General features: G+C 35.8%; 1 protein-coding gene across 1 annotated transcript in view; it reads right to left on the reverse strand.

Moving 5' to 3' along the window:
- Positions 1-21933, reverse strand: part of LOC136876887 (hydrocephalus-inducing protein homolog) — a 267949-nt gene that overhangs the window by 196162 nt on the left and 49854 nt on the right. The window contains exon 6 of the mRNA XM_067150643.1: positions 11426-11635. Within this exon, the coding sequence (XP_067006744.1) occupies positions 11426-11635 (210 nt within the window). The remainder of the gene's footprint in view (positions 1-11425; positions 11636-21933) is intronic.

Genomic DNA, 21933 nt, shown 5'->3' on the forward strand with positions numbered 1-21933 from the left:
CAATCTTCATCATTGGGAGATAGCGACCCCGAGCAGATAACTGACCACGCTCCAGACCATCGGCGAAGATCCAGTTCCATCATTCATTTAAGTACACTTTAATAATGTTTATCTGTTCATCTTTGTAGAAATACCGCTTTCTTATTCATTAGTGGCAATATTTCTTCTAGTCTTGCAGTAGATTTGGATATTTTCACTCTTCCTTCATATGGGAGATGGTAGTTCTGTCATTTATGTGTGGATGATTATTGACCTCTATTCGTTAAGCTAGAACGTGTGTGTGTCTTCTACGATTATTCTAGCTGTTCCATTTAACAGTCTAGTGTGTTTAAAAATCATTGTCCTCACCGATAATTAACATTTTAATTTTTGAAAATATAATTTTTGGAAGTCGTGCGGGACAGATTAACGACATGTTGTGTTACGCCGGATTTCTGTGCAAGTTTCTTCATGTGTAATTTAAGGCATGTTAGTGTCATCTGACATTGTCGAACTTCAGTTTCCGCGAATTTTAGATCTCGCACATATAATAATAATAATAATAATAATAATAATAATAATAATAATAATAATAATAATAATAATAATAATAATAATAATAAAATTTCATCTCGAGTTAAATAAATGAATAAGGGTCATGAGTTTAAATATTGCTTGATCTTGTGTGTTATGATGTTCATGTGCGTGCTCAATTAGGATGAATATGTGCCCGGAATATGGCAGATTCTCGTTGGATCATTAATATATTTTGTGACTTGAAGATGGATTATTTACTGTGTGTTTATGACTTGTGAATCCATTTATTGAGTCTTATTTTTGGAGAATGCGTGTTGATGAACGTAATTTCTTCAAGTGGAGCACGTGTTAATCGATAGACGTGGAGTTGAGTAATAATAATGTCGTGACTCTTGAACCATGAAGGCGAATGCTTATATTTGACCTGTCCTATGTGCATTTCTGTAGTCGACAAATTTCTTCAGACATCAACTGCTGATATTATCATGATCAACGTTGTTAAATTCATCTTCTTTAATTAAGTGATTATTTAGACTTCATCACATTCCTGTGGGACGTAAAAATATATTTCTTTGCCCGATACCGTCATCGAGAGATTTCAAATATTGGAACTAAAATCAAAAATTAATATTCAGAGGATAGAAGTCGTTATAAATAGTGTAAATAATTCTTGTGTGCCTTGGTGTGAATGATGTGTGTGTGACTGATGTTATTTCAATGCATTGTAATATTTTCTTTGACCATGATTTTGACCAGACCACGTGTTCGTCACGTTGTGACCTGATAGTCAGCGTCGTTGTTTGTGATGGCAGAATTTTTTAAAATTCAAATCTTTAGTGGATTTTATTTGGTATTTAAGTAAAGCGCGATTCAAAGTGTCACACAACAGTGAATAAGGAAGAAGCATTTCCGTGGACTTGGTTCACTATTTAATTTTGTAAAACTTACGATGCTAAATTTTTGAAGTGTCAAATATCAAAGAGTGACTTTACGTTTTTCAGGCGAAATATTAGAGGAAGATTAAGAGGAATAATTATTGTACAGGCATTGTAGTGCAAAATTTAAGTCCAACGGAGACATTTGAGTAATATTTTTGATAAGAATTTGGTTGAATTAATTTTTCCAATTTTATTGAGATAATGCGTTTATTCAGCATATTAAAGAAGGAAGGTTTTATTTGAGATAAATATTGGAATAAGTAAATCTAATAATTCAATGTTCAAGATAAATAGGAATCTGACACTTTTCTACTCTCTTTTGATTTGTAAAGAATTATATCATTATTGAGAGGAGGTCCTCCTACAAATATTTTATTTTGTTATTATTTCGTAAAGCCAAAAGTAGGCTAATTAAATTCTGTATACTTACAGAAACGTTGTCAACCGAGAATAGTAAAGACTATGTGCAGTTAAGAGGAACTGGCAGAGAAGAAAAATTTAATTTTTCATCAAGATAGTTAATAACATTTGTTCTTGTTATGAGTGCTAGTTATAATAAATGTCAGAACCTGTTGTTTTATATTCTTGTATTATTGTCGCTAGTCCTTGTCTCTTTCCCTGTCTTCGAAAATAAGTGAAGCCAGACAACAAACGGTCCACCCTCGGGACTCTCGTTCTCCGGCTGAGCATTGCCCGGTAAGAAGGGGGCAATATATAGTCCGTAAGTTGTGTGAAAGCGGCGTTAATTATTTAGAAACTAGTGTACATTGGAAGATGCCTTCAGTCAAAGTTGCATACTTGATAAATTTGAAGCAGCAATGAACAGGTTCAAACAGGCACACCTAGAACTAGTTGATAGCTCCCAAGCCTCCAGCACAACCAACCATTAATTATTTTATCGACAATTTCTGTTTTATAACCATTAACAGATGCTAAGTCTTATGAATTTAAGTTCTTTCTTTAAGTTATTTTCTGTGAGATGCATCTTAAAAGCTCTGTAAACCAGATTAAAAAAGCAGCTTGTTTATGTGATTTAGGGTGCAGAAATTCTTTTTTAAGAGTTATCGGGACGTAAGATGGCTTTCTATAAATTTGAAAGTCAAATTACTCTTCTGTTTGTGTTATTTTAATGTCCTAAAAGTTTATTAAATTATTATTTTCTTCCTCCTTAGTAAATTTTACTCTCTGGTCGAGACTATTTAAGAAGTTAAGAATTTTATCACTGTCATTATATTTACTGTCTATAATAACAGAGGTATCGTCTACGTATCTCAACCATAACAAAGTCCTTTTATGTTTGTTTTTATTTCGCTATGCTCCAAGTGATCCATATAAATATTGGCTAATATTCCTGAGGTGGGATCTCTCATCCCCAAACATATCTGTTGGTAAATTTTACTGTTAAATGTAAAATAATTGTTGTTTAAAACAAATTTTAATAATCTTATAAATTCTTCTAATTTGCATATACTTAATTTGCTATGTTTGGCCAGATTGGATTTGATGATTTCAATGGTTTCTTTAATAGGTATGCTAGGATATATGTTGGTTATACCATAATAACACATCCTATGAAATTATTTAATTTCTCACAAAATTCTTTCGAATTACTGATCATAGAATCACTGTTAAATTTATAGTGTTTCTTTAAAAATTGGTGCAAGAATTTAGAAATTTTATAAGTGGGACTACCTCTACTATTGATTATAGGTCTAATAGGCATATTTGCTTTATAGACTTTGGGTAGAGCTTTAGCTGTTGGTAATTTAAGATTCATGTTAATCATTTTTTTGGTATTCTTGTCCGTTGAAGAGAAAAGTGGAATTTTTAAGTGAAAATGAAAACCTACAACCTGTTTTCCAGTCTTTGGCCGGGTCAGGGATGTAATGAATGAACTAGATATAGGCTATTATTACAATGGGGTCGCCACTCCCCAGGGTGATATTAATGACTGATAAATGCTATGAAATGATAATGGAGGGTGTTGCTGGAATGAAAGATGACAAGGAAAACCAGAGTACCCGGAGAAAAACCTGTCCCGCCTCCGCTTTGTCCAGCACAAATATCACATGGAGTGACTGGGATTTGAACCACGGTATCCAGCGGTGAGAGGCCAATGCGCCGCTACCTGAGCCACGGAGGCTCGATTTTTTAAGTACAGTAGAAGTCCGTTATAGCGAGAATTCACAACAGCGGAAAATTTACTCGCTATAGCGGATTATCGCTATATCCGATTTTTGTACAAAAGTCGGAAAACTCCCCCTACACATTAAAATCGGTATGAAACAGCAATCAGTTTGTTCAAAACTTGCGTTTCCGAGGATGATATCCACACTACGACTTACTTGTTTGTTATTTTTCGAAACGCGATACTACGTGAAGGTGTATGTTGAATTTTATTCTGAAAAAATTACAGTTCCGTATTTCTCCGAATCCAAGACGATCCCCACTTTTTCCTTCAAAAATGTAAATCAGGCTTAAAATGTGATTTGTAAAATCGTATGAATGCCTTTGTTGTACAGTACGCGTTTTTATACTATTTTAGAAGCCGAGCATTGGTTTTCGTTATGGTGCATTTTTTTGCAGCTGCACGATTATTCTTTATTTCCGCGGGTCTAATGACCATTAACTTAAAATTGGCATCATAATACCGAAGAGAACCCGTTGAAATATTGCCGGCAATACCTATTCCATGCGTCTCTACAATACGGCGATCCGTCAGGAAAATATTCTTGCTGTCTATAAAACTGTTACGATACTTTTACTCACCGTCAGATATAACCGGCTACCGCTACACGCACGTCTCGCTTGCCGGGTTCGGCCAACTTCAGCGGCTAGCGATGTATAGGCCTAATCGCGGACGTTAAAAGTCAACGAACGAGTTTATTGCGCCACGGTATGGCCTTTCCGCCCTTGCGTTTTTCGTGCACATACTGGTACCTCACAATTTATTTTTCGATTTCTTTAAAGCGTCCTTGTTGCGGACCACTGAATGCATTTTTTGTATCTTTGTCTTCACGCTGACGCCAAATATTGGCTTTAGTTAGGCCTATGCCACATTTTCTTGCGGCTGCACAATTATTCTGCATTTCCGATTGTTTAATAACCATTAACTTAAAATTGGCATCATAATATCGATGAGAACCCGTTGAAAATTTGCCGGCAATGCCCGTTCCACGTATCTTTACGACTATCCATCACGAAAATATTCTTGCTGTCTATAAAACTTAATTTTACTAAGAGTCGGGCACAGTAGACGCGTTATAACTCTGGCACTGAGAAGCCGTGGCCTTTCTAAGAATTCGATGGGTCGCACGTTTTGATGTCATTCTGCAGATTTGAGAAACGTTTTTTAGAGGCTAATAGAATGTCATTCTCTTCACTATTTCCCGAGATCCAGTGACTTTACACACAGGCACTGTACAATCGGTTGTCACGGCTACGATGTATAATAGAGAGTCGATCGGTTATTATCAAAGAATTTTGTGTGTGCGGGAGCGTGCGGGGATGAAAAGAAGCAGCGTGGTTACCGCGCGAGTTGCCAGTGGTACGGTATTCTTTTCTGTTAGGCCGCGAATGCAAGACAACCCTTTTTTTCGCATGAGATTCTGAGGAAGAAAACGTCGTCTTGGATTCGAAGAAATACGGTATCACTCCAGAGTTTTCTTCTTCGCATGGCGTCACCTAACCTAACTGTAGGCTATAGGCCTATGTGTCATGAAAACATAATTGAAACGCATGTAGAGAAATGAGTTATCCTCGCTAAAATTTACATGTGAATAGCCTTTCCGAAATTTAACTAGACGCGAAAAAATATGAACTATCCTCTGGAATCAGTGATGTGTTCTACCATATCTTGAGGTGTATCACATTTTTACTTAATTTCAGTATACTATAACATGATAATTAAGAGATCGTTTACTTCAGCCGTTATATTGAACGATTGAACAACTGCTATCGGCCACGTTATTTACGCATTTATTACGAAAACTTGTTATCCTCTTTCATTTCGAATTTTCTTTAGAGAATAGCAGTCGTTGGGTGTTACAAATAGGCTCCATCATCGTCTTCGAATGTCGACGAGGGAGCTCGCAAATGCACATAGTGAGAAAACTATACTGTACCAAAGATGATCGATTGCATTTTGTGGCAAAAGTTTGTTTCTTTATTCAAACAGCGTCACCTATCCTAACTTAACCGTATTATACATATGATGAAAACATACTTCAAGCGCCAGTAGAGAAATGATAACCTCCTCTCTATAAATTTACATGATAATAACCTTTCCGTAATTTAACCAGTCGCGAGAAAATATAATCTAACCTGTGAAATCAATTATGCACTCTGCCATATCTCGAGGTTTATCCCATTTTTACTTACTTGCAGTATTCAGCATTAAAATTAAGCGATCATTTAGTCATCCTTTATTTATAACGAGTTAAGAACTTGTATCGAACGCGTTATTTACGCATTTATTACGAAAATATGTTCTTCATTTAGAATTTTCTTTACGGAACAGCAGTCGACGGGTATTACTAACAGACTCCAACATCGTCTTCGAATGTCGACGAGGGAACTCGCCTGTGAACATAGCGAGAAAACGATACCGAAGATAATCAATTGCATGCAACATAATCGCTGGGGTACATTACTATCGATAACGGAAAAAATTGCGCGCGCTTAATCGCTCGTAATAACGGATGCGTCAGTGATAGGGCTCTCGCTATAACCGAAGGATAATGCACAGTTTAGTATAGGAATTTTGAAGGGGCAGCAAAATATTGTCTGTATAACGGGGCTCTCGTTATATGCCGTACTCGCTATATCGGACTTCTACTGTACGTTCTTTAAATTCTACTGAATTTTATTTATAGGATCTTTTTTAGTTACTAAGTAATTATTATCTGAAAAAATGCTTCTGTTTTATTGATGTAATCACATTTGTTTAATAGTACTGTGGTTTCACCTTTGTCAGCTTTAGTTATTATGTGGTTTTCATTAATTTTAGTTCTTACATTTTTAATCTGTTTAGATAGAGTAGGATTTGAATTGTTGATTAATACTTCAGGTAAGATAGGAAGCTTCTTTTTGATTTCATAGCTAGTATTATTTTGCAATTCTACCGGTAGTTGTCCTATGTTAGACTCTGCTTCTGCTATTGTAGTTATCGTGTCTTCCATTATATGTGGGTTAGGCCAATTGAATTTAGATTCTTTATTGAGTAGGCTTACTCACTTTCAGTAAAAATAGTGCTTGATAAATTTATAGTAGTATGTATATCTTTTAAATCTGGAGTAGACTTTTTTACTCTTGTTATTTTATCCCTAGGACTTAATTTATTCCCTCTCAAATGTATAAGTTTATTTTCTAGAGTCTTTTGTTTCTTACCTAATATGTGAACAAGCTTCTCACTGGCAAACCATTGGATTAAACCCCATTCTAATGGGGATAATTGCTGAGATATTTCTAAATGTATACGATACAGTTGTAAGTTCAAAAACAATTTCTTTCTATAATGCATGATGCCATTTCTTGATGGACATAGTATTTTTGTATCCGTCTGTTGGTACAGGCCAGAGTAAAGTGTATCTTCCACCAAAGTCCCAGACTCATCCATGACTGTGACAATATGGAAGCTCCTGGGGTATGGGTGGTGCTGAGTAATGACATTTGGAGCACAACTAGTGTCTGAGTGTTATGAAAGATGTTGGTCATAGGATCAGTCGTGCTGCAGTAGGACCAGCTGGCCCAGTGAGGAAAGCAATGGCAAACTACCTCACTCGTCATCTTGCCTAGTATGCCTCATTTGGGCTCTGCCATTGGTTTTTGCGATTTCCCTATAACTGCATAGCCTTTGGTGGTGCTATTTGAGGATCTAACCAGCCTCCGGGCTGATGACCTAACAGACACAGACAGACAGTGCATTTTGATCTCATATCTCAGCCATATCTCATTAACTTTGTTTTGTGAGTATACTAAGTTTTGTGTTGACAAATTACATCTTTATTTAGACTGTAAAAACTTAGGTACTAGTTTGTATTTTAAACATTTCTTTAAAAACCATAGGTCCTTCGAGATTTTATTTATTTTAACCTTGAGATTTATGAATCTGTTCTTAATGTTTATCTCAGCTTGGTTGGCCATTACATTGTGAGAGACTATTCTCATTTTAGATCCGTATTGAAAATCAATTGAAAGGAGAATAATTGTTTTCCACCTATTCAATACTTAACTAGCATATAAAATTAAGATTTCATCCTTATTTTATTGCCAAATTATTAAAAACGTGGTACATGTTTCACTCAAATATTTTTATTCCTGACAATATTAACAGACAATCTAAGAGATCAAACACCCCCTCCCATACTAATTCTCGATATTTCCTTCCACGAACCACTCCATTCGTTATGACGCCGCCCACTGCTACTTCCCCTCCCCACTCCCCGCCCCTCCCCACTCCCGCGATTATGTACCAACACAAGGAATGCTAGTAGAACAACAGGCAGTCGCCAACAGCCGGAACTCTAACAGAAACGTAGGCAGGTGTCGAAGGGGTAAGTGTTGATCCTTTAATGTTAGGTCTTGACATTCACATCATGTATAGTATATCCTTATGAAATTTTCCCCTGTTACAGATATGTCAACAAGCTCAATACATAGTTGGGAGAATACCACAATTCAACTATGAACATAAAGCTTGAGAGTCCCCATCAGACCTAGGCCCTGCTCACTCACACAAGATATTCAAATCTTGAATAAGATACAAATAATGTTGAATTTAACAAAGCCCGCCTGGTGGCCATGATCGTTAAGGCGCTGAAGTCTAAAACGGTCTAACACCGAGGTTAGCCGGTTCGAGTCCCGTTGGTCGAAAAAATTTTCACCATCAGAATGTTGGCCGGCAGGGTAGGGGAGGTGGTGGTATACAATTTCTAATCACTAGATTGCGTGCCAAAAGCCTGGATTAAATTCCAAACCTCTCCGCAGTGCTCATATGGAGTGAGGGCATATGACGCTGTTGATGGTGATTCGTCCGTCGGATGGGGACGTTAAGCCTTGAGCAGACCCCTTGGTGCTATTCGACAGGAGTAGGCTATGTGCCGGCACCGGGTTTCACCCTCTCCCTACTATCATATATCACGTCATTCATTTCATCTCTCATTAACTCCTCTGATGAGGTTGACGTCAGGAAGGGCATCCGGTCATAAAAAACCGCCACGACAAATTCATCTCACCTCATACCCGACCCCGTAGGGAAACGGGACAAGGGTTGGACAAACAATGTTGAATTTAACAAGTTACAACAAATATTCATTTCAAAGAGTACAATATCATCATCTATAATAAATCATGGCACATTAGAGTTTTAGATATTATGACGACGAACACAATAATAATTGCGCCTGATCTCATAATTTGTTTTAAGAGTGTAATACAGTTCATTTCTCAAGTTTATATGATGTGACAATGTTCCTTCAAAATTCTAATAAAACATTTTAAGTTCAAACAACAAACTTTTAAGAAAATTAATAGTTTTAATAGATTGTGAAAAATAGTTTTCAATTTCTCAAAAACTGTATTACTTAAGTTTACTAATGACAAATCATGTACCGTATACAAATTCAAGTTCAATGTTCCTAATTAACTTTGTGATGAGAATATGGCTAAAGATGTTCTAAAAATGAGTGAAACATGTACCATGTTTTTAATAATTAGGCAATAAAATAAGGATGAAATCCTAGTTTTGTATGCTAGTTAAGTATAGGTGGTAAACAATGTATTATTATTCTCCTTTCAAATTATTTTCAATACAGGATCTAAAATGAGAATAGCCTCTCATAAGTGGTATGTTCCGAGCCGTTAGTGGAGAGATGGCATGGAATGACATTAGTAAACGAACAAGTTTGAGTGGTGTCTTTAAAAATAGGAAAGATCACAATATGAAGATGAAGTTGGAATTCAAGAGGACAAATTGGGGCAAATATTAGTTTATACGAAGAGGAGTTAGGGACTGAAATAACTTACCAAGGGAGATGTTTAATAAATTTCCAATATCTTTGCAATCATTAAGAAAAGGCTACAAAAACAACAGATAGGGAATCTGCCACCTGCACGACTGCCTTAAATGCAATCATGTAATATTGATCCACTATTCTATTTTTATAAGATATGTCTTTGAACTTTTTAATATTTTACATATAAGCAAATGATATGATGGAACATATGAAGAAGTCAACATTTATTTGACAAGACGATGCCACTTTTGATGCAACAACTTTACACCCACCCAGTACATTCTTCTCGGCAAGATTATTGCATGGTGCCCTGCAGCATCATACAATCTTCAAGAGTGAAGTTCTCCTTTATATTGTTCTTATGTCTTTGAATTTCAAATTTACGTTTGGCCATCTTGTGATTCTGCAAACTTTTTATTTTTTACTTTTCTTAAATATCATTACTGCTTCCATACATCTTCAATTGTATAATCTGGTTTTCATCAGCAGCATGTTTAAAATATTTTTCACTCTAGTTGGTTAAATGCACCATGTCTTAAATATTTTTCACTCTAGTTGGTTCCATCACTTTCTGATTCAGCTGTCCTTCCCAGATTAACTTATTTCCATGTCAATTACCGGTATATCACTTCTGAACTATGATCCAACTCTTATTACAATATCTGATAAACTTGATTGAATTACTTAATCCTATTCCTTTCTTTACCATACTTCTACAGTTTAACAGTAACAATTTGTTGATCATGCTTTCTGTCATTCACATTATCTTCCCTGCTAACATTTGGAGAATTGAGATCATCCAGTAAATAATGTTCCTTTCTGTGTCATTCCCCATATTATTAACTTATCACATAATTATGCATCAGTGTCATTCTTGCCATATCTGTACACTCCAAAAATATCAAGTTGCCAATTATATTTAGAGATGAGCCTTATGCCAAAAATTTCATGTTTCTCATCCTCAACTTTTTTGCAGCTTACAAATTTGTCTTTCACCAGCATTAATACTACCTCTCTTATCATTCCAATCCTGGCTCTAGCATTAACATTTCAGGTCTGTGAGAAAATTTCCATGTCAATTATATCACTTCTCAGCTATGATCCAACTCTTATTACAATATCTGATAAACTTGATTAAATTACTTAATCTTATTCCTTTCTTTATAATACTTCTACAGTTAAACACTAACAATTTTATGTCATCCTTACTAGATTTCTTGCTTCCTTTACTGTCATCACTGCTTCCTAGTTGTATTTCCTTCCTACCTATTAGGATCTACAAATCTCACTCCTAATTTCCCACACACCCACTCCGTAAGCTCATTTAAATCCTTGATCTCCCTCTTACACAGAATCCCACTGATAACAAAAACTGCTCACTTAAACTTCTCCTGAATGCCAGGGTTGAACCTTAATTAAAGCCACGGCCGCTTCCTTCCACTTCCTAGACCTTTCCTATCCCATCGTCGCCATAAGACATATCTGTGTCGGTGCGATGTTAAGCAAAATAGTAGTAGTAGAAACTTCTCCTGCGCTGTCATAACCAGATCCCTTATGTCCCCAACTATGTTAGTACCTACCTCTGCTTTCCTTAAGTTGTGGTTACCAACGTGGAAAATAACCACCTTCTCCTTACCCTCCTCCTTCCCTTCTACCTTCCTCAACATCTGCCTTAACCTAATTTCTGGATAATGCTCTACCATCATTTCTTTTTCTCCATACACTTTCCCATATGCCTAACAATATACTTGCCCATGACCAAAGTCTCAACCATACCCATCTCATTAGATCCCCTCCTCTTCTGATCTCCCTGATGCCTATATTTTGTTGCTTATAAACACATGTAATTCCAAACAAAGAGTTTTTGAATGCTTAATTTCAACATAAAAGTGTTAAACAATAAATTAATAATATATTATGAATAGTCTGAAAATATATCTTTCACGAGTAGCTTACCTGCCATCCAAAATCAATATCCATTTTGTTTAGGTGATAACAAATGTTGGAGGTTGAGCCTTTAAATTTGATTGCTTCTGAAGGGCCACCTTCAACCTGGCATAGTGCTATTGCTTCTCCAGATAAGAATGAATATCCATTGAAGGAGACTGACAAAATTTGAGACTCATAGGGATATAAGGTACCATAGAATGGAGTTATTTCAAACAACTGCAATTAACAGAAAAAGTAACAGAGGCTCAGCAACAGCTAGTTTGTACAGGTAAAAACATGGTTATATAAATTCACTATGTCACTAATTTTTTTCTTATAACATTCAACTTAAAGAACACTATTTAAAGAAAGCCAAATGGTCATGCCCTAGTGTATCATAACTGTGATTATTGTGGCAAATGTTTAAAATGGATATGAGTGAGCAGCACACAGGTAGAAAATAGGTAGAAAATATTACTTTAAAATCTTAGCTCACATTGCCATATTTATTTATATGGATAACAACAGTAGCAGAACATAAACAAAATTTTAAAAACTCTGATTTTAGAGATATTAACACAGTAAAAGATATTAACACAGCATTTGTTAACATTTTCTTACCTTGAAATTGAAGTTCCCAGACCCAAAGAATTGGGAACAACTAAAGAGACCACATTTGAAATGGCTAAGGAGAGAGTACCCCTAATAAAATCATAATAAAATAGAATCATGTCTGGTGGATCCACAATTGTGATGAAGCAATTAACCAAAGACAGCTTGCCTGGGAAAGATGGAACAGGCAGATTAATCCTGATTAATCCTGGAGGCAAGGAAGCATGCAGCCAAAACCATTCCATAAAGTGAAACATGCACTCAACAAAAACCAGCTAGTATGGATTGAGCAAGATTTCAAGAAAATCAGTACCCGAGATTTAAAAGCAACCTCAGAAAATACACCCCATCAAGCCTGCATTTCAAAGGCCCTAATAACGAAGTTGTTTACATTGGCAGGTAAAATTTTAAGATCCTTCTACTGCAAGGCTCCAAAATCAAAATTCACCTCCAAAGAAAGTTCACCCACCAAACTTGACTCACCTCCACCCACCAGAGAAGAAATCCAACAGATCATCCAGTTACTCCAGAACAACAAAGCCGAACTCTGGAAATATGCAGGTGACATGGAGATTGATAACCTGAGATCATGTATGAGATTTGGGCAACCAAGAAACTTCTGAATTGCTGCACTTCATCCCTGATAAAATCTCTTCATTAAAAAAGGTGTCAAAAATTGTTATGAATAGCTACTGAGAAATCTCACTACTCTCAATTCTGTACAAGATCCTCTCAAAAGCCCTTCATATCAGGGCAGAGAAACAACTGGATCTACAACTAGGACATTATCAAGGAGGATTTAGGAAAGGACACTCTGTATTGAACAGATCATGAACCTTAAATCCATTCTTTCATATCTGAAACTTAGGAATACAAAATTCATGGTGACCTTTGTCAATTTTAAGAAGGTCTACGATTCAATTGATTTAACCACCTTAATAAAAATCCTGAAAGAATTGGGTTTGGACAATAAAAAAGAGCAATCATTCAAAAGATCCTGATGGAAACCACATTCAAAGTGAAATTTAAAGGAAAAACATCAGAGACCTTTGAATTCAGGACTGGGGTTAGACAGGTAGATGGGCACTCTCCTGTTCTATCCAGCTGTGTGCTCAAGAAATTTATCCATGAGATGAGCAAGAACTGAATAAGAAAGGTATTGTAAACAGGGTTACACTGGGTTAAAGAACATGACAATCAACTGTCTAGCATTTGTAGATGATCTTGTGATTTTTTCCAATTCCATTGGCACAGCTGCAAAACGAATCAACCAACTCAAAACCCAAGTGGCAAAGGCCAGTCTGCAGATTTCCTTTGAGAAAACAGAGTTCATAACAAACATCAAGCCAGTGACCACAAAGATAGCAGTGAAGCATAGGAGAATAAAACAGACAAAAAAAATGAAATACCTAGGTGAGTGGACAGAGTTTAACATATCTGAAAAAGAAAAAAAAGAACATTTGTATCCAGGTTCAAAAAGATGAAGATGGCAGAACAATTAACCAAAGACATCTCCAATAAATTATCAGTGTCCTTCAAAGCCAAGCTCAGACACTACTATACAGTCAATCAACCAGACACTGGGCACGTAGCGGAAGGCCTTGTGAAGAATGAGTAAGGTTTGGTAAAAAAAAAAATAGAAGCCAAGCAAAGGAAGATACTGAGGCAAGTCTTGGGTGTGGTCAAAGAAAATGATGAGTACAGAATAAAGCATAATTATGAACTATATTCACATGTGGAAAAGATAATGGGCACCATTCATAAAAGGACATTAATGAGTTTAGACAGATTTTCCAATTGGATCTTTTCCTACTTTCTGCAAGACCAAAAGACAAAAGAGTTGGAAAAGGACTTGCAAGAAATGGGGATCACATGTGATGACGACATTCTGAAACTTGGAGGACACCATGGTTTCAAGACAAGACCCAAACTAAAAAGTCAAAAAAGTGGACTGAAGAAAAAACAATTGTGCAAATGTTAAAAGATCCTGGAAAGAAAGAGTTGTAATGAAGTAGTCCATAGTTGGAAGGAGAAGAAGAAGACCACCTCAGCTACTGTTTTCAGGCATTCTGATTTGATGTTATTTACTCTACCAGATGACTAAAAAAACAGACCTCTGTTGGGTGAGCTATTGCTGAGTTTTAATTAATTTTGTCAGATGACCACAAAAACTTCCTTTTACATACTGAATTCATACAACTGCCACACTTGAAAATTACAATTACATCTACTGGATCTGAACCTGCAATTTTGGGATCCAGAAGCCAACATTCTAACACTCATCCAGGAAGGGTCCTATTTAACAACTGTAGTAGATTATATACTCAAGATGATTACTATGATGAAATCGCTACACTAATTTTAGAGATAAAATGGAACTGTCCATTTTAGCAAAATCATGAAGTAAAAATATGCATTAATGAGAATTATTGCAGTTCTATGTAATTTTTCATGGCAACCTTAACAAACTTCCTTACATCCTTGGCAGAGATGGTCTAATATCACAGTTTATCACTACAGAGTAAAGGCATTGGACTGAATGCACCACAGTTTCCAGCACTGTCCTCACTTTGGTAATCTAAGGACAATCATCTCTCCATGAGATCAGCTGGAGGACACACTGCTCTCCTCTATTTCTTGGAACTCAGTTGGTTGATATTTCCTTCTTCTCAGCACTAGGTTGCTGGATGAGCTTCTGATGAATTCTTTCAAAACTATTGTCCAAATCTATAGCATATATTATCTGAATTGTAAACTTACCTGGAACTTATTTCCAACTTAATCCACACCTTAATAATATTTTATTAACAGTAATATCATTTTACACAACAATAGATAAAAATAAACAAAACAACCTAAAAAGAAAGTTCAGTGAATTATAAGTAGAAAAATATAATAGATATATATACACAGGTTATATTACAAGTAAGCACAGGAAAGTAATAGTCAATTCTGGAGATTATGTAAGTGATTTCTAAATTTTGACAATGAACAGTTAAATATATCAACATCCACTTTGTTTAGAAATCTTGACATTCATTCAATTGGCCCACTGAATGCATAGTTAGTTCTATGCCAATTTGTAGACAGTGTATTCTTGAACCTCGTGCATCTGTCTGGTACATGAACATTAATTTTTTCAAGGAGTTGTGGACAATTCACCAAGGAATGAAACAATTTACAAATGAAGAGTGTATCCAGGAATTCATGGCGTTGTGACAGACTATACAGATTTGAAGACTGTTGTAGGGCTGTAAATCAACATTTTCATATGAGAATCCTGCTCTAAATGAATATAAACAAAAATTTATGTTGTACTGAATCTAATCTATGGATAGAGGTCTGATGAGAAGGGTTCCATACAGGTGTACTGTATTCTAGTATACGGAGTAGCATAGATACATGCAGTAATCGATAGGTAGCCAATAGAAACAGACTTTCAACCTATTAGGTCGTGTTACGTACCTTTAGTACGTGTTGAAGAGATGTTAAGTAAAGAAAAAAATTGGCCAACCGGACACCAGTGGGCTCCGAACCCACAACCTCCCGATTTCACTAGTGTCTGGTTGGCCATTTTTGTTCTGTACTGAACATCTCTTCAACATGTACTAAAGGTACGTAACACGACCTAATATATTGAAAGTCTGTTTTGATAGGTAGCTAAGTTTGAAAATTCTCTGGAATTTCAAGTAATGCATCCCAATCTTCGTAATGATTTCTTACAAATATTTTCAATATGTTCATTAAATGATAGGTTTTAACTGAATAAAACACCAAGGTTATTAACTTGTGAAACACGAGTTAGAATGTTGTTGTTACTAAATTTGTACTGAAATGATATTTTCTTCTTGGTTTTAAAAAATGATATTATTTTACATTTTTCATAATTAAGTTTCAGATGATGTAGATCTTCTTGAAGTTTTAAACAATCAAGTGGACAATTAATTTGCATAATGTTTTTTTGCATCGTCAGCAAACAAAAGCAATTCAGAATTCTTAAGTATACATACTTTTAATGTCATTTATGCAGAGAGTAAAAAGTAAGGGTGCAAGGTGAGACCCTTGAGGAACTCCACTGGTAACAAAAATAGGTGCAGAAAAATGATTCCTTATTTTAAAAATCTGCAGGCGATTTTTAAGATATCATTCAAACCATGAGAGGAGAGGCCCATTAATTCTGTAACCTGTTAGTTTCTGCAGCAAGATATCATGGTCAACAGTGTCAAAAGCTTTTGAGAAGTCTGTATAAATGAAGTCCACCTGAGAGTGGTTCTCTATTGCATCTAAGAGGAACTGATAGAATAAAAGAAGATTGCTACAGGTTGACTGTCCTGAAAAAAATCCATGTTGCTCATCAATGATGATGTTTCTAAAGAGAGGTGTGATTTTGTCAAGAATTTATTAATGAGTCAAAAATGTTGGAAATATCAGAAGAAATTGTAACTGGTCTATATCGTTTTATGTCAGTTTTATCACCATTTTTGAAAACTGGACTAACAAATTCTTTCTTCCATTCCACTGGAAAAACACCTTGGTTTAATGATAAGTTGAACAGATAAAAGAGTGCTTTCTGGTAACAGGACTCCTCTTATCTTGACCAGGAAGATTTCTGGTGTAAGAGGTGTTCTCAGATATGCACATTAGTGGTCTATTGTATATGACTGATTCAATGTCTCACATAGTAGTAAGCAATTCATCATATGTCAGAATACTGTAATTTGACAACAGTTATTCCCCCTGCCAACTTGCTGTGGGAGGGATAAAATTCCTCTCAGTTCCCTGTATTCCACAGTTCATCTGTATTTTCTATGTATTTAGGGTTTCAGAACAGTTTTTAGGCACCAATTAAACTAGTCCCACATCTGGCTACAAAGAGACACAGAGATTACAGAAAAATTTCAGTGTTACAAATATTAATAGTTCTGTAATAACATAAGTACTGTACACAGAATTATCCCAACTTTATTTTTTGATTTTGAGGAACAATGGTCCTCAAAGATCAACATCCATAACCTCAAAATATGCTGCTTCCTTGATGCAGTCGACTGATAAAGAGGCAGAAACAGTTTCTGCATTTATCACATTTTGTCTTTTACACTGAACACACTATGGAAGAATGCAGTTAATGACTTTCTGATTTTGAATTATCCAAAATTTTAATTGCAACTGAGTCCAAAAGCTGTGTTCCTATATAATGAGGATAATGTGAAGTGATTACTGCATGTTTCTTGGGGAACAATGGGGTGTACCAAAAGCTTAAAAATTTGGATATTTATTTTTTGTCTTGATGTGTATAGGCTACCGTAAGATTTGTCTAACCTCAACAATCTGGCATCTTCAATAACACGGCACCGTTGTCTTAAATAAAGGATTCTAGTAATGCACTATGAATTAAGGTCAGCTTTACTAATTTCAACATTTGTTATTGTTTTGGGCATGAATTTCTTAATGTCGTCAGTATTCATGGATCTCCCCCTCAATCCAATAAGTCTTCTGTCTGAGATAATGTACAAATCCTAAATATTTCTAGTCAAATTTTTCTTCACAGGTTCTTTCTCTCGGTAGAGACTACAGTACACTTCCATCTGTTTAATCTCCATTGGAGGCAAATGGCCTGTTTCCTTCTACAACTTTTAGCCATTCAAGACCCCTCTTACCATTCTGATTTCACCAATTCAGAGGAGTAATAACTATGCAGATCACAAACTTGCCTCTAGTCCTTAGGATTTGCCAGTCTATTGTTTTCTTGGATTTTTCTTTGTACAAATGTTGCCCAGTTCTCTTTACTTTTCATTCAGGCTAGTGCAGTGGAAGATTCTATCATAAAACATTCTACAGTGTCCTAGTTAACGATGCAAGTCAACTTCCAATATGGCAACGCAAGAGTCCTAACTGTGGAACTGTTAGTCTTCAATGGAGCAGTGCATACCTTTGTTAACAATAAATGTACTTCCACTATATTATCTTATTTCACAAGTAAGTTACAGCTGCATAGGCATTGAGACTTTTGTTGGTGAGAGTGTGATGTGACCAGTGTTCCTCTCAATTTCACCCATTGAAGCCGTATGCTGTTTCTTTATTTCACTCAGTAATGGAATTCTTCATATCGATTAGTAAATTATCTTGTGAGATCTTCTGATAATGGTGAATTCCAAGAGAATTCTGACTTGGCTTGCATGTAGTATTACTTCATCACCACTACAACAACAGTAGGCTACCTTGAATGGCAACAGGTAGGTCAGAAATTTTTTTATTTTTTTTTGTTATTTGCTTTACGTTGCACTGACACAGATATGTCTTACGGCGACAATGGGATAGGAAAGGCCTAGGAATTGGAAGGAAGCGGCCGTGGCCTTAATTAAGGTACAGCCCCGGCATTTGCCTGGTGTGAAAATGCTAGGGGCTTTACGTCGCACCGACACAGATAGGTCTTATGGCGACGATGGGATAGGAAAGGCCTAGGAGTTGGAAGGAAGTGGCCGTGGCCTTAATTAAGGTACAGCCCCAGCATTTGCCTGGTGTGAAAATGGGAAACCATGGAAAACCATTTTCAGGGCTGCCGACAGTGGGGCTCGAACCCACTATCTCCCGATTACTGGATACTGGCCGCACTTAAGCGACTGCAGCTATCGAGCTCGGTAGGTAGGTCAGAAAAAACTATGATTATTTCAGATAACTATCTCGTACATTTGCAAGAATAATATTAGTATTAGCAAAATGCCTTGCAGTTTCAATGGTATTCTACTTCCAAGCTGCCAAGTCCCCATTCCCCATGAGGCCTAAAACAATGGCTTCAGCACTTTTTTCACAACTTCAATCAACATTTTCGTTAAAATGTGGTTTGTGTTCAGTTGTGTATTCCCAGCATCTTAAACTCATTTTTGCTTGAGACAAAAGACGAGTAATGTTGCGAAAATCTTCATATTCCTCGGTCCAGTGGACTGCCAAAATACAATTTTGGACATTCAAAGATTTCTTCAATTTCTTGGCAATGACCAAAACCTGTTCACTTATACTTTGACTGTAATACTTAGGTTTTTTTTTTGGTAGTGTCATCTCACAATAGAAACAACGCAAAATCTATGTTTTCTTCAATCACTTGGAAAGCCTCTCAGGGTTACTTTACATACTATACATAAATAAAATGATTATTCAATTTCAAAACACTGAATTTTCCAAAGTATTAACCATACAAATATGATTGATACATGAAAATAAACTCGTCAAGCTTTCCTCAGACACTTCAAAATTTCTATGTGTGTCCCTTTGGTCAAACGACACACGTCTGAGCAGTAATCGAGTTCTTTTCATACATTTTGTAACACCTGCCTGTAGTGGTCATCATAGCAGCATTGTTATTGGAAGAGGGGTAATAAACACAGTCTGTAATACACTCTCAAAGGAAAAAGTGGTGTGGGACCTGGGAGGCAAAGTGAACAGAGATAAATCACCCTCATTGTTTAGATAACAATGAACAGTGAAGTTCCAATGGGGGAAGGATGTAATTCCTGGAATTATCATCAAGTTGTTGAAACGACCATAACTGCAATCTATCCAAGAAAGAGGCAACCGTCACATTCCTCTCAGAGAAAAAAAAAAAAAAAAAAAAAAAAAAGGCCCATTCAGCTTTATCTGAGATAGCAAACAGAAAACCCCATTCAAGTGCCACAACTGCATGAAGGTTTTCAGAGTCCCACACTGTCATATTGTGAAAATTAATGTATCCAGATAAAAGGAAAACCACTGAAGATGGCATTCCTGACAAACACTTCATCTTTCAATCTTTCATGCATTCTAATAAAGAATTCCAATCAAAGGCTTGTGGCTTTAATTGTTGTGCAGGCTGCATGTGGTAAGATTTGAAATGTATCTGCTATCACAAAGTCTTACAGAAGTTGAAGTTCGTGACTTGCACATAGTCAGTTTTTGTGGATTGTGCACAAAACTCTCTCTCTCTCTCTCCACTACTGCATCAGACACACTTAGTCAACCCATGCTTTTATGCTTACACATTCAACCATTGTCCTTAAAGTGCCAATACCACCACAGAATGCTCTGTTTACATGGAGGTTCTTTTCTGTACACTCTTATGAATGCGTATTGCATGCTAATAACTTGGGCCTGGATGTTTATGACCTAAAAATTTTAGAATTATGCAAGCATTTATGACCTAAAAAATATTAAAATATGATAAGAAATATGACTAAAAGATGTTTTGGTCACATTTTCGAAATCTTCAAAATCTTGCTACTGTTTGCGGCTTGGTCATTCCAGCAATGAACACTTTTTTTTTTCTTTTTTAAGGTTGGGGGACAAATAGCAGAGTCACAGGGTGAAAAATATGCTCTTTTACTTATCGGTTCCCATGGAGTTCCCGACGAGTCGTAAAAGCTCAATTCACCACACTGGCGGGGGAAAAAACTATCTGACATGGAGACAAATTTTTCCTCCAAGCCATAGGAGACACCCCTCTCCTTGCAGCTACTTTGGAATAAAGTGAATGTAGAATTTAATAAAAGTGAAGAGGAAGAAGATTTTCTTAAGAAGTGGCTCTTTTCAGGGTTGAATTTTGACTTATTTAGTGAACTGTGGTGCTATAATTTGGAATTATAATTTTAGACCAGGTCATAAGTGAGCCTCTGCCTTAAGTGTGCACATTCAATAATAATCATAATAATAATAATAATAATAATAATAATAATAATAATAATAATAATAATAATAATAATAATAATAATAATAATAATAATAATAAAAGAAGGAATAATAATATTATTTATTATTATATCTTGAATTTACTTTATCACTGAATCCGGGGATAACTCTAAACTCTGCACTGAATGAAATAAATGACACATTTTGACAGGCAAATAGCAAATTACAATAGCAAATTGCATACACTTTAAAGTTTACAAATACGAATTATCTATTTTCACGTAATATTGTTTCTTAGTTGTAACTGTATCAATACAGATCTATACGATGAAGTTCGTAAATTGTACATCGACTTGTAATGGGGAAAAGACCGCTCAACATTGCAGGGGCATACTTGAAATACATCAAATCATTAGAGTTCAATTGAGGCTCACCTTTCTGTCGCTTTCTATGCATCTGTCTCTTTCTATACAGCTTACCCTCCTAATTCTGATAATAGTGATAATGATTCTATTGATTCTTCAGATGATGACCTTCTTAGTATTTCTAGTGAAAGTGAAGAAGATATTACGTCAGAAGCTAAGGTGATGGTAGAAAATGTTGAACTTACATTCGTGTGGAAAAAGTGTAAACCAGGGGATAGTGGGCAACCTAATATAATTCCATTTAAGGAAAATCCTGTTGTTAGGGTTGGATCATAATCACAGGTGAGTGCGATTGGCTGTTGAACTGTTTCTAATGGATGAAGTTGTACATTTTATTATGACCGAAACAAATTTGTATGCTAAAAGTGCATTGAAAAACTTGTAAGTAAACTCCACATGCAAGGGCACAGTTATGAAATTCGGCAGTTTACTGCATTAGTGTTGTTGGTGGGAATAATACAAAAGTCTGAAATAAAAATTTATTGGTCAAAGGACAGTATTCTTAAAACAGCAATATTTTATGAAACCATGTCACAGACCTACCATAAAAGAAGTGTAAATAGAGTGTAAAGTAAGTTTTTATTAATCTTGAATAATTCCCTTAATAATTGTTGCTCAGTCCTTGCTTCCTAAAAATAAATCATTTCCTCCAAAAAAAAAAAAAAAAAACCCTCACCTTTCTGGCACAGGAGGTCTGCCTGAACCTGCCACTGAAGGGAAATATATTAATCCTACTTAATTTTTCATCAACAACTTTTAAGAAATGGTCATTTTCATTCTCCTGACTTGGTGAAATATCTAAAGAACTAGTGAGTTGTTTATATATTTGGGGTGTGGTAGCAT

This window comes from Anabrus simplex, chromosome 7 (assembly GCF_040414725.1).
Source record: "Anabrus simplex isolate iqAnaSimp1 chromosome 7, ASM4041472v1, whole genome shotgun sequence".
Classification (NCBI taxonomy): domain Eukaryota; kingdom Metazoa; phylum Arthropoda; class Insecta; order Orthoptera; family Tettigoniidae; genus Anabrus; species Anabrus simplex.